This window comes from Eptesicus fuscus, chromosome 11, assembly GCF_027574615.1.
Source record: "Eptesicus fuscus isolate TK198812 chromosome 11, DD_ASM_mEF_20220401, whole genome shotgun sequence".
NCBI classification, from domain to species: Eukaryota; Metazoa; Chordata; class Mammalia; order Chiroptera; family Vespertilionidae; genus Eptesicus; species Eptesicus fuscus.
In genome coordinates, this window is record NC_072483.1 from 62,020,879 (window position 1) to 62,035,369 (window position 14,491).

A 14,491-nucleotide genomic window follows, 5' to 3' on the forward strand; every position below is an offset into this window, starting at 1 on the left:
GACTCTGGGTCCCACGGTGCGCCCCAGACTGTAACAGGAGGAAGATTTTCATATACATTTTACTAATTTTCTTTCATCTCTGACGCTTCTATTATAAAGGGCAAATAGCAATATTAAAATATTTCCTCTAATTAATTCCGTTTTAATGTGCACAAATTTTGTGTGCTGGGCCACAAGTTTAATAATGAAAATTAAAAAAGAAAAAAAGTCATTTAGTTAATGTCAATATCTGTTTTCAGCTTAATTTTTATAGTGAGATTATCTTTGATTTTGAAATTATCCTTATCCTGTGAGAGTGAACAAAATAATGACATGTAAATGGCCATTGCTAAGTAGGAATTGAAGCCTAAGAAGACTAGAGAAATCTGTGAGCACATAGTTAGCTAAATAAATTGTATCCTAGCCTGTCAGGTTATTCCCTTGGTACAAAGGGAACCTGCTGTGAAAATCACCCCTCATATTTAAGAAGTTGTGGAGAATTGGCATGTAGTGACAGAAAAACAGAGGTGGGCAAAGGAAGGAAATATAGATTCTACAAACTATGGGGTTTACTGTCAGCCTTGGTCAAAAACTTTCAAGGGATTATTAAGGGGATGTTTTGTGAGTACTTGATGGTCTCAGCATTATTTTCTTTGGAAGTCTAACCTTGGCCCCTGAAGAATTGGTTCTTTATTTGCTCTCTGACATGGTCTGTGGGGTATTGGGTTAGAGAAATGGAAGTCCCATGGTCTTTTCATGGACCGAGGTGGCTGCTTATGTAGCAGAGGTGTGTTCAACATTTTTATCATTGACTTGAGCCTGGGGAGAAAATAGCAGGTAGATTGAATGGCAAGCCAAGGTTAAAGGAAATCTCAAAAATCAAGACACTAAAAATTTAAAAACTTAAAAGAGTAAGATATCTTAAGGATGAAAAATAGCCTGCATGAGTGGTGTGGCTTAGTGGATGGTATTAAAAACGAACAAACAAACAACAACAAAAACACACTAAGAGATTTTAGTTATGTGGTCATCAAAAAAGCTGATGCTGTCTTTGACCACATTAATAGACTGTCAGAAATACCTGGACGGTGGCAAAAGTCTCCTCCACTCTCCATTGGCCTGACTGCCTGGAGTAAATAGAGTGTGTAGCACCATGCTTCAAGGCTGCTGCTGAGGACATTGAGCCTGGAGGGAGTGGTCTCAGGAGGATTATTAGATCAACCTCAGATATTTTAAGGAAGAATCTATGGAGCTAGTAGAAGTCAGGATGAATTAAAAGTTTGTAAATCTGACACTTCACGGTTATTAGGAGCAGGTTTCTAGCATTTTGTTTATAACTATAATCTCAGGATTGGAAGAGTCCGAGTGTCAGTATTCAGAGTAACATTGCACAATGTACATTAAAATTCATTTTCCTTGAAATGCATGATGGCAGAGCTGAAATTTTGCTATTTTAATTATAATTACTTAGGTGGAATGGAGAACTTAATTTATATTATAAAGCAAATATTTTTGGTTTGAAATGAAACTTGTGTTTGTAAGAACATAGCATTTATGTACTTTTTATGCCTCTTTAAAGGGCAGAATATGATTCTACAAACAATAACTTTGAATTGCATCTCCACCTGGGCCCTCATTATCATTTCTTCAATGGGGCCCTGCACCCAGTAGTCTCTCAAACAGAAAGCGTGTGGGATTTAACCTTTGATAAAAGAAAAACTTTGGGAGATCTTCGACAATCAATATTCCAGGTAATTTAGCTGCACTTCCTCTTAATTTATACATTACGGTCCATCTCAAGCTGGATTTCTTTTCAGAAATCCTATTTAAGATATGACTAGTTATTTTTCAAAACTGCTTAGGAATATCAGCCAGTTCCATAGAGGGATGGCTCAGATGTTCTCCCCTCACTGGTCAGTCTTTTAGAGAGAGGCTTCTCTGCCAGGCAGGGCACAGTCTGCAGAAGCTTTGCAGGGGCAGAATCAAACTGGCATATTTTATTTTGGGGAAAGAGAGAGTACCAAGTTGTCTCTTTTTTTTAAAATAATTGTAAAAAGTGTTTTTAAAGGTAATGAAGAGATAAAGATAAGCATGTTGTCTAAAACTAAGAACTACTAAACAAATAAAAGCAGCTCACTTGTACCTTTCAGTACAGAATAGCATCCTATATAATAAAAGGCTAATATGCAAATTGTCCCCTCGGGAGTTTGACTGCCTGCTGTGACATGTGCTGACCACCAGGGGGCTGTGCGGAACGAAGGAAGGCCCTGGCCAGCCCTGATCGCTGGCCAGGCCTAGGGACCCTACCCGTGCACAAATTTTGTGCACTAGGTCTCTGGTTTATTAATAAGATTGTTAAGGAAAATACCTACTGGTTTATAGTAAAACAAACATTGTCATAATCATTGTTTCCAAATAATTTATCCATTTGTATTTTAATGACAATAATAAGACTGCTCTTTATTTTACCCCCAGGGCTTTCATATTAATTATGTCATTTGGTTCTTTAACCTCCTGGGGACAAGCTAACCCCAAGATGAAGAGATTGTGATTTATATGTGATTGCCTGTGGTCAGACATCTAGTTAGTGATGGAACTAGGATTCCTGTCCTGGTCTCCCTACTCTTTCTTCACCCCACACTACTTCCTGATCTAGGAAAAGGGAAACAGAAAATGTAAGCTTTTTTTTTCTTTTCCAGAAATAATTGAATTTTCTGAAAAACAATTACTAAAATTATTAGTTTTCTTTTGACTTTCCTTTTTGTACAAAGAAAAGCAAGCCAGTTTTTTTTTTAACTTTAGTTTATTTGAATTATATTTAAATGTTGGATCAGCATCAGGATTTCTAAAATTGTCTAATATCTCTGAAGTTTTGCATTAAAAGTTCGTTTCGGAGCCAGTCCTGGCAGTGTTGATGAAGTGGAGTTGGGGATCTGACCCTAAGATGACATTAGGTGATAAATGAAAAGGACCTTTAACTGCAGGTCTGTTATCTTAGAAGCCAGCTACTGACAAGAGGCTGTGAGATTGACAGTTAACTAATTGCTTATAAATATGAAATTTCTTAAGAGAACTGTCTTGTGGTATTGTGGAGAGAGACTAAATAGAACTAATCTTTATGGGTGATGTTATTTCGTAGCGGTTACCACAGTTCCCAGAGTCTTGGATCTACAAACTTATAAAACAAACCCCCGATAATCTATTACACTGTTTAAATTTACAGTGGGAAGCATTCCTTTCAGGTGTTAGAGTCAATGCTGCTTTTCCTGAACAGCACTGATTAAATCATTTTGCTCTTTTGACAGATTACTGGGCTGGCATGTTGGTCAGTTTGCCTCTGATAAAAGTGGTCTTCCCATAAGTTACATAGAATTGTTTAGATGGTAGTTGTGCTCTTTGTGTATGCCAAGATTTTCCCATCACTAATGGGGGAGATTAACCATCTTCGATGTAACTGATTTAATAATGAGTGATATCTTCTTTCCTTACTTTCCCTGTTGGGTGGGATGGGATGGGAGTATTCATTTGTTTGCTCTCTGTATCTTCCACATATGTATACTGGCACATTACCTGTCTTATTTAACCTGGAAATGTGATTATTTTTCCTTGTGCTCTTTTCTTTTACAAATATTCTGTAGCTGTTAGAATTTTGGGAAGGAGACATGGTCCTTAGTGTTGCAAAGTTTGTACCAGCAGGACTTCACGTCTATCAGACACTTGATGGTAAGATAAATATTAAGACACAGCAGTTCATTTTATATATATTTTTTTGTGGGGCTCATCTGTGATTTTCTACTCCCGGCCAGTCTTCCCCCCTACCTACTACTTTTTTTTTAATAAATTTTTTTATTGTTGATAGTATTACAGATATCTCCCATTTCCTCCCCTTTTTCCCCCCCTCTTCCCAGCCCCTACCCCCCCCCCCCCCCCCCCCCCCCCCCCCGCCAGGTCTTCACTACCCTATTGCCCGTGTCAATGGGCTATGCATATAAGTATGTAAGTTCTTTGGTTTATCTCTTCTCGTCCCTCCACCTCCACATTGAGGTTAACTATATAATTTATCCAATTTATAATGTGTCCAATTTATGTAACATGTAAAACTTTGCTAACATGGAAACATTTTATATTTTCTGAAATTAAGGCTGCCTCTGTACCAAATTAATTTGTTAAAAGGATTTGCAATTTTTTTTAATTGTTACCAGAGGATATGTTTTTATTGATGAGAGAGAGAAACATCGATCAGTTGCCTCCCATATGCACCTCGACTGGGGATTGAACCCACCACTTGGGTACGTGCCCTGACCAGGAATCGAACCTGTAAACTTTGGTGTACAGGACAGTGCTCCAATCAACTGAACCACCGGTCAGGGCTATATAGCATGATTTTTTACCCAACTCTTAGTTTCATATTTTGTAGCAAAACTAACAAATGTGCTTTGAAAGCTGAAAAGTATTTACTTCCTTTAAATAACAACAAAACAGTAATAATAGCAGTCACAGTGGGAACAGTTATTTTGGGCTTCACTCTGCCAAATACTAAGATAAGTGTTTTATATAAATTATCTCATTTGATTGTTACAAAATTCCTTTATCCCCATTTTATACATGAGAAAATTGAAGTATAGAGACTTGAAGTACATAAGGACATAACAGCTAATTAGCGGTGGAGCTGGGACCATTTGATGCCTAATTCTTACTCTTGTTCACAGGGCCAAGCACAGTTGACTTCATATTAAACTCTTGTTTCCTGCTGTCATACTCACAAAACTTATGCAGCAACATGGGGAAATGCTTACATAAAGAAAAAAACTAAAGGGTGTGATGGGAGGAATAAAGATAAAAGTCATATAATAAGCATAATTACTACCTTCTTAATTTTTCTTAATGGGAATGATTTTTCAAAAAAATATTTAAGTGTCTCAGCTCTTTCTTTAGATGAATGGTCTCACTGACTATCTCCTCATCCTAGGAGATGACCTGACACTGTGTGACCTTGAAATTGCTGACGAGGAAGACATTTTTGTGTGGAATGGATTGGAGGTAAGAAAGTATTTAAGAAATATTCATGATAGTTTTGGATTTTTTAAGTCATTGTAATGAAATTTTATTCAGCATATGTGAAGGCAATTAGGTATTAGAAAACTACTGAAATATTTAATAAATTTTAGGTACAGTCAGTAGTAGTTATGTGTTAAAGAGATATTTATTGAGCACCTCCACTCTGCCAGGCTAGGTGTCAGAAGCTAAGTACAAAGATTCAGGTTTCATGGTGTAACTGCAATAAGTGCTGGGGGCTGGGCGGGGGATGAGGGAGTGGTGTCTGTGCATATTCCCTGTGGGAACTTAGAAGAGGGCGAGTAGCTCTATTGAATTAGGGAGTACAGGTGACTTGTAAGAGCAGAGTGAATTTTCTAAGTCAGGAAAAGGGTGAGGAACATCTCAGCCACTCAGTGAACTCTCCCTGGTCCATCGCACTTATTCCCGAGGCTCTTACATCTCTGTCCTCCTCCAGATTTCTCTCCTAAAAAATATAAGACGGCTATATATTTCAAACGGAATATATAAGGTTATTTTTCTGATACTTAAAAGACATTTGTGAAAACTTCACTTGGGAAAAATGAGAATTATTCTGCAAGAGGAGTCTTCTGTTACTGTGTTGACTTAATGTTGGCAAATGTAAACTATACTAATGGTTGTCTTGACATTATTGTAGGTTGGTGGAATCCAGATTCCCACTGGTAGTGACTGTGAACCTCTGCTTTTAAATGTTCTTCATCTGGCAACAGGCAGTGAAGAGTATCGGCAGTTGGTAGAATCTCCACAGGTCTTCCCAGCTAATGCAGAAGTGGGCACAGTATTCACAGCCTTAGCAATGCCAGGAGGTGTCCTCTTTACCAGCAATACTGAATCTGTAGGTGGAGAGAGCTGGACTGCCATTCCCAAGGAGGACTTGAAGAAGACCTTCAGAGAACAAGGCCTCAGAAATGGAAGCTCGATTCTGATTCAGGATTCCAGTAATGATAATAACAGGTAACTCGATGAAAAAAATTTTTTAAGTTATTTAAATTAGAGAACTATATCTTAGAACTCTAAAGCTTTATTTTACTAAGAGTTAAATGTTTCTTTTTATTTCTAGACATTGTGTTCTGTGTTTTGTAAGTAGGAATGTTCTAGGTTAGGCAAATTGGAGAAAAATGATATTATAGTATGATAACAAAATAATATAGATTTAGACAAGATTCAGTCAATATTAGTTGGCTATAAAGCAGAATCCTATCTGAGGAATTCTGATTAGCGCTCCTTATAAAATTGAAGTTATATTCTCACAAAGTTCGTTCCTGAAATTTTTTATGAGAATTATATGAAGATCATAGCTAAATTTACCTATTTTGTCACAAAAATCCCACACGGCAATTCAGCTTTTCATCACAGTCCTTTTTATGATTCTTGAGCTCCTCCCAGCTGCCCACATAGGGCAGTTACATGGGGAACTATGCCCGTGATTCCATAAGTTGCGTTTGGAACCCAGAAACACTGCCCCTCTTCGTTTTTGTTATCCATGTCTTGACACTGTAGAGTGTCAGTTTCTGTAGTCATTGTGTCACATACGGTAACTCTCCCCCTCTCCCCCCAATTCCACATATAGGAGACTTTAGGTTACAAACCTAGTCAGTTCCCTGCTTCATCAGTGCTGTGAATATACTTAGATTACAGAGCCTCTGTATTATTTAGTGGCTGCGACACAGAGGAGCATTTGTGATTATGCTTATTTTGTGTAACATTTATCATTGTTATTCTTTTGGGTAATTGTTTTCCAGACATTTACTTCCCCACCATGTGTATCTAATTAAAAAGTTTATTATGTATTTCTTTTTTAAAAGTAACACACTTATTAGGACTTGGGAAATACAGAACTGAAGCCTGGAGACTGGCAACAGTGTCACTGCACCTCCCAAGCCAGTCATTGTTAGCTTTCCTGTTTGAGCTCAGATCATTGATTTTTTGTTTTGAAGGTTTTCTTCCTTTTGAACATGCCAGTTACTTTGTAGATAGCTATATCCTGCTTTCCCCAGGTTTGTAGACTCTGCATAAAACTCATTCTACATAAGAATCAGTGTTGATGTTACAGTCTACCCAGCTGCTCCTGTGGGAGGCAGTACAGGTAGTGGGTAAGGACAAGGGCTCTGGAACCAGCTGCCTGGATCTGTTTCCAGCTTTATCACCTCCTAACCATGGGCAAGTTATTTCCTCTCTCTCTGCTCAGTTTCTTCTTCTGTAAAGCGGGGATAATAATTAGTACCAACTTCATAGAGGTGTAAGTATTAAAAGGGTTAAGTGCTTACAAAGTGTGCACATAGTGAGTGCTGAATATTTTAGCTAGCATCATCATCGTCATTGTCGTCATCAGCTTTTCACTATTTTAAGGGTTTCTTTGTGCTTAAAACTTTGCTGTATTTAGGATTGCTAACTTCAGGTGGAGTCCAAATAGGAATAACTGAAATAAAGAGTAGGATTGTGTTTCAGGGCTCTGATACGCACTCCCAAAGAGGACTTCCACTAGCCATTCAGTGCCTCCATGTGAGTTAGAAAGAAGTCACTTCTTCCTTAAGATTCTTTACCTACTACCTGTAGGAAAGGCTTGTTAGAACAAGACACTCTACTGCCATCTGCTCTCTTAAAATAGCACTCTATAATAAAAATACAAATATTCAGTGTGTGTAATATAAGCGATACTCCTTAGCTGTGGCACTTTGATGCAGTGTCAGTCTGCACGACTGTACATGGCTATCCTGTTATTAAATCGAAATCCTGTGGGTGGGCCTTGCACATAGCTGCTCTTAAAGCCCTCCTGCTGATAAAATTGTGCAGGCAGAAGTCAACAGCTGATTGTTCAATTACAACAGTTCTCTTTGAAAAGTGTGGCAACAAATTATTTGTCTTAAGTCAAAGAATATCTGAGTCATTAATATAGATTCCATAGAATATAGACTCCATAGAGTACTGCCTGACACTGTCCTGAAAAGATAGTCAACTTTAATAAACCCAGCTCAGTAGAAGTTGGTCACCTTCAGTGAGTCACATTAAGGGACAGAGGCAGAATTTTAGAAGTGGTGCCTGAGGAACAGTATTGATATTCTGATTCTTCCTGATCCATAAAAGTGCTGTGTAAAGACACTTTTTTTAAAAACATCTTTTACCTACAGTTTGTTGACCAAACAAGGGAAATGGATCACTAGCGTGAATGAGGTCGACTGGGTCCAAGTTAATAATTTATGTCAATTAGAATCTGAAGAGGAGCAAGTTAAAATATCAGCAACTGTTAACACAGTGAGTAGATTATAATTAAAGTTTAGTTGATAGTGTTTTAGTTAACAGTTGTATTTAGAAAGCAATACCTTACTCTTTCAGAAAAGTTTCAGACTTCTAAATCCTAAGAAATCAATATTTTATTTTTAATATCTGATTATTGCTTGTTTACTTATTATTAGTTCTTGGCATATCTCAAGAAAATATGTGCTTTTTTCTCCCCCTCCAAAGCCTAGAATTAGAAAGTGGGTGTTAGGTATTTAACTGGAATGGAATCCTCTGGCTTTGTTGTCAAATATATAATGCTGTATCAAAATATGAATATATATTTATCTTTATCAAAATGTGAAATGCTGTTTTCAAGGGTCATTTTGGTAATTTTTAAAACAGGTATATATGTTTTGTGTTATGTTGTTTTTGTTTTTTTAAGTTTAACTGAAATTGCTCTACATTATACTCTGTACTCTATATCAGCGGTCGCCAACCGGTGGTCCGTGAGGTCTGAAAGGTTGGTGACTGCTGATTTAAGGAAACCTTTGGAGCAGCAGTCGCCAACTGGTGGTCTGTGAGGTCTGAAAGGTTGGCGACCACTGCTCTATATAAAGCCACCCTCTTTTTAAAAGGGCGTCCTCCAGTCTTTCATTTGAAGATACTGGTTTCCTTAAACATTATTTCAGAAAACATCTTTTTTTATTTATGTAGTCTCAATTCATTGCTTTTTTCTATAACATTAAAAGAACCATTAGAATGATTTCTTTTCTATGAGTATTATGATTTCTTAAGCTGCATTCATATTTGTTGGCATAGTAAAGGGGACAGTTTAAGACCTACCACCCTGACCCTAAGTGAGAGACTTTGGTGAAGTCCCTGAGCCTTCTTAGCACAGTGTGGGGCACTGGTGGGAGGGTAGAGTGCATCTCTGACATCAGTTTTACCCCTAAATTTCCCCAATTTTATGCCTTAGAGCCGCAGTTGCCAAACGGTGGTCCGCCGACCACTGGTGGTCCATGAGGTCCAAAAGGTTGGTGACCGCTGGTTTAAGGAAACCTTTGGAGCAGCGGTCGCCAGCCGGTGGTCTGTGAGGTCCGAAAGGTTGGCGACCGCTGCCCTAGAGGCAGTTAGCCTAAACTAAAATGAAAAAGAAAACAGGTCTAAAATGAAGTAATTTAAACATTTTAAATAGTGCCCTTGGGTTAGTATTTTTATGTAAGTTATGCTTATTGGCACTGAATATATCATTCTTAACATAAAGAAAGGTGATGACCTGAAATTTCTTTTGTTTCCTCTCATCAAAAAGGTTAGTGGTTTGTCAGGTTTTTTTTTTGTTTTTTTCTAGCTAGAATTGTTTCCCTGATTCTCTATAGGAGTCCTTTCTGTTCCAGTTAACATTAGGTTGGTAAAAACTTGACTATTAAAATCTAAGCTTTTTATTTTGACTTTGGAGAAGAGAGAAAATGAATTTCAGGGATGAAAACAAATTTTTAAAGTAGGCAAAAACTACCAAATATCAGGTAATTAATAATTCAATCTGTACATGCACACACTGACAATCTCCACTTCCTTATTCTCCCATTGTTTTCAACTTATACACAGTCATTAGTTTATTTCTCTATTTTAGGTGGTGTTTGATATTCGAATTAAAGCCATAAAGGAATTAAAATTAATGAAGGAACTAGGTAATTATTTATGTTTGCTTTTGGTTTTGGGGTTCAATTCAGTTTTTATTTTTAATTGAAAAAATTATGGGAGAGTACACAAAATAATTTAGGGAAAACTCATGCACCTACCACCCAAAATGGACAGATGTTAACATTTTGTCATGTGTTTGTTTTTGTTTGAAACATTACAAAATCCTCTGTGTCCTCCTCAGACCTACTTTCTCTCCCTCCCCAGTTGCAGCCACTATATCTGATTTGGGTGTGTGTCTAGTCTGTGGACTCATATTGTATATATTATGTTCCCTTATATATGTTTATGTGTATATTGTGTTTTTACACTTACATAAATTATGATACTGAGTATAGCATTCTATAAATTCACTATTCACTCAGCATTGGGTTTTCTTTAACAGTCTTTTATTGAGGTATAGTGTACATACCATCAAATACCCGTTTGAAGCATAATTCAGTGATTATTAGTTAAGGTATAGAGTTGTACCACCAACACTGTAATTGATTGTTAGAACATTTCCATCACTCCAAAACAATCCCTCATTCCTATTCACATTCTGAGCCCCTGATGACCACTCACCTACTTTCTGTCTGTCTAGATTTGCTTTTCTGGACATTTCATGTAAATGGAACCATGTAATAAGTTGTTTTTTTTAATGTCTGGCTTCTTTCACTCAGCAATCCACTTTTTGATTCATCCATGATTTACCATGCATCAGTAATTTGTTCCTTTTCCTAGTATTCCATTCTGTGATATGTTACATTTTGTTTATTCATTTACCAGTTGATTGATTCATTCACTTTTTTGCTTTTATGAATAGTGTGCTATAAACCAGCAGTCGCCAGCCTTTTGGACCTCGTGAACCACCAGTGAGTGGTCCTCGGACCACTGGTTGGCGACCGCTGCTATAAACACTGTCTTTGTGTGGACATGTGTTTTTGTTCTTTTCGGTAGATATGCAGGATTGGAATTGCTGGGTCAAATGGTAAATTTATGTTTAGCTTTATAAGAAACTGCCATACTATTTTCCAAAGTGGCTGAACCAGTAATATGTCAGGGCACTGATTGGCACTAGTTGTAATTGTATTTTTTATTATAGCCATTCTAGTGAATATGAATTGGTATATCATGGTGTGTTCAATTGTATTTTCCTTATGCAATGATGGTGAGCACTGTTGATGTGCTATTGTCCATTTGTATATCCTAAGAATTCTATTAAAAAGCTACTAGAAATAATAAGTTTAATAGGAATTCAAATCATATACAAAAGTCCATTGTATGTTTACCTACTAGTAACAAAAACAAATGGAAGATGAAATTAAGAAAACACTTACAAGAAGATATCATAAAATACTTGGGGATAAAATTAACAAAATGTGTGCAAGACCTGTACACTGAAAACTAGGGAACATTGCTATGAAAAATAAAAATAAAAATGACCTGAATAAATGGAGCGATGTCCCATGTTCTTGGGTCGGAAGACACAATATTGCTAAGAGGCTAATTCTCTCAAAATTAATTTGTGGATCCAATGCAATCTCACTCAAAATCCTAGAAGGTGTTTGCTTTTTTTTTGGGGGGGGGGGGGAAATCAATGGAAAATTATCCTTGGGTGAGGATTAACAATAAAATTTTGTATTAGAATTATATGCTAGTTTCATATGACTATAATATAGGATACAGAACTCAGGAATCTCAGAGATTCTGCCAAGGTCTAATAAAATTAGAACTTCCAAGATCCATGCCATTCTTTCTCTCTCAGAAGGCTTCACCCTCCCAACCTCCTCACTTCATGTTCAACTTTGTAAGAATTCTGATTGGACCTAACCTGGTGTGCTTCTTCCCACAAAACAGGAATTTGCATCCTCAAAAATAGGGCACACCTGCTCTAATCCATTTAATGGGCATAGAAAAATCACCTAACATTTTAAAGAGGCAGTCTCTGCAAAGTTCCTCTGTGCACAAGTTTCAGTTATCACAGTTTATTATATAACACTAGAGGCCCAGTGCATGAAAATTCATGCACTGGGAGGTGGTTCCCTCAGCCCAGCCTGCCCCCTCTTACAATCTGGGAGCCCTCAGGGGATGTCCTACTGAGGGCTTAGGCCCACTCCCCAGGGAGGCCAGCCGCAGTCTGGCCTCCCTCTGCGGGAGGCAACCAGGAGGATCAGGGGAAGGCGCTGCCCCCATCACCCCACTGCTGCTGCCAAAGCCAGCTGCTACAGGGGCTGCTGACCCTCAGCCCTCACTTCTTAGCGCTGGCCCCTCTCCCCGCCCACTTGTGTGTGGGGGGAGATCTGGGGCCAGGCCGGCTGGGGGAGGGGCTGTGGGAGGTTGAGGCACCTAGGTCGCACCCTGTCCAGCCTCTGCGGAGGCTCCAGGACTGTGGGACGCCCCGCCTCTCCCAGCACCCGCCTCTGCGAACGGAGGGGCCCTGTGGTGGCAGGTGGGACTGGCCCACCTCTCCCAGCGCTTGCCTCTGCGGACAGAGGGGCCATGCGGCATGCATGGGACTGGCCCTGGCCCTGGCCCTGGCCCTCCATGCCGCTGCCTCTCCTGCGCCACCAGCCCTTGGCCCTTGCAGCTGCTGTGGCTTTGTCCAAAAGACTTCCGGAAGACATACAATCTAATTAGCATATTACCCTTTTATTAGTATAGATTAGTTACCCAGAAACACAGTTCAAATTCCAGCTACCACTGGATTTAATTGCATAATTGCGTAAAGCACAAACTTGGCTCCCAGCTTCAGTCTGCAGATCACTACAGAAATAACAAACGTACATCACTGCATGTCGATCATTAATTTCACCACACAGACAGCAGAGTGTGTATAGTTCATTGCCTCCTTTCTCCCAGTGGTAAACCCATATGACATTTTATTAGGACAGGTCATCAAACTGGCCAACCAAGAGGAAAGTGCAGCAAAGAAACAAAGCACGTGGAGTGATAGAAGAAATAGCTGACATGGGGGTGTTGACATGCAGTCATTCAAGAGACTAGCCATGTAGGTTGAGGAACTTAATGAATGGGCACTTATCCACAGAAGTGAGGACCGTGCTTGTGACAGAAAGAATGAAGCTGTCCCAGGAGAAGTGACGCTGGCAAAAAAAAAGTTCATATTAAAGGAGCTCTTGGGCATATTTCATGAGGTTGAAAGCAAAAAATGTAAAATATTGGAAGCTGATCCAAACTTAGAAATCTGAGTATGGCAGTTCGCTGTGACAAGAAAAGATGCTCACTGTGTAGCATAAGTCACATGAGTAGCTGAAGAAAGCAAGCCCTGTTTACACTATTGACATATTTTGTACAAAGAAATAAGACAACATCTTTTAAAGGGCAAGAAAGTTGTAATTTTTCTCATTGTTAAGATTGCTTTGCATAGTTCCAGCTTGCAAGGCATTCTTACAGTCCTGTGCTATTGCAGTACAAAGTGAAGATGGCTGTACTTGTTTTCTGGTTGTTGGGGGAAGGTGGGGTTGTTTTCGTTTTAGCTTATCATAGCTTCCTGCTAATTAACACAGTAGAGGCTCTTTCGTTTTCTTTCTTTGGTGCACTGACCAGCTTCTTCTTACTTGTAGCTGAGAACAGCTGTTTGAGACCTATTGATAGAAATGGGAAACTTCTTTGTCCAGGTAAATCTTTGTGGTAGCTTTCAAAAGCTGACAAATATTCATGCTATCTAACTTTCTTAACACTTCTACTTTAAATGATAGCTTCCAATACCTAATATTCTTTAATTACCTTTTAGAAATTAATTTATAGGACATACTTTCATCCAGGTGTATTACTCATGTGTTACAGAATATCTTAACCAAAATTAAAACACTTCTGTTTTAAAACAGCTGTATTTCTGATTAGCTGATCCTCATTTTAGTCATGGTTTTAATCTACTTGTATCCTTAAAGATTTATTGTCAGTTTTTTAATTTGCTAACTTTATTGAGATATCTATTTTGGAATAGAGTCTTCTAACCTCTGTAACACTTGTTGTCATTAGACATAATTGAGTCTAATTATTAATAGTAGACTCTAGAATATTCCTAGTCACCTCTTATGTCTTAGCATTGTTGTACAGATAATACAACAGGAATAATATATTCTAGCATTTGGAAATAGAAAATCAAACATAACGATAATATATATATATAACCCTTTTGCATAAAGTACAACTTTTTCTTTCTTGACATTCTTGATTTTCAAAAGAAAAATTGATTGCAGTATAGTATTTTGCCCAGAAAGGTAGGGATGAATAATATTCATTCTGTTGTAAAAAATTTTTGTAGTGCCAGACAGTTACACGTTGAAGGAAGCAGAATTGAAGATGGGGAGTTCACTGGGACTCTGTCCTGGAAGAGCACCAACTTCCTCTCAGGTAATATGAGATCGCCTAGCCACCACACCCACCTTCCCACAGTCAGTTCTTCACTTTATAATTCACTAGAGGCCCAGTACACGAATTCATGCACCAATGGGGTCCCTCATCCTGGCCTGCGGGATCGGGCCGAAAGTGGCTCTCCCACATCCCCCAAGGGGTC

General features: G+C 38.4%; 1 protein-coding gene across 1 annotated transcript in view; it reads left to right on the forward strand.

Moving 5' to 3' along the window:
• USP40 (ubiquitin specific peptidase 40) overlaps positions 1–14,491 on the forward strand; it is a 67,285-nt gene that overhangs the window by 26,746 nt on the left and 26,048 nt on the right. Inside the window, exons 12-19 of the mRNA XM_028140603.2 lie at positions 1,559–1,730; positions 3,618–3,702; positions 4,949–5,019; positions 5,693–6,009; positions 8,184–8,307; positions 9,905–9,962; positions 13,536–13,589; positions 14,240–14,328. Coding sequence (XP_027996404.2) covers positions 1,559–1,730; positions 3,618–3,702; positions 4,949–5,019; positions 5,693–6,009; positions 8,184–8,307; positions 9,905–9,962; positions 13,536–13,589; positions 14,240–14,328 — 970 coding nt within the window. The remainder of the gene's footprint in view (positions 1–1,558; positions 1,731–3,617; positions 3,703–4,948; positions 5,020–5,692; positions 6,010–8,183; positions 8,308–9,904; positions 9,963–13,535; positions 13,590–14,239; positions 14,329–14,491) is intronic.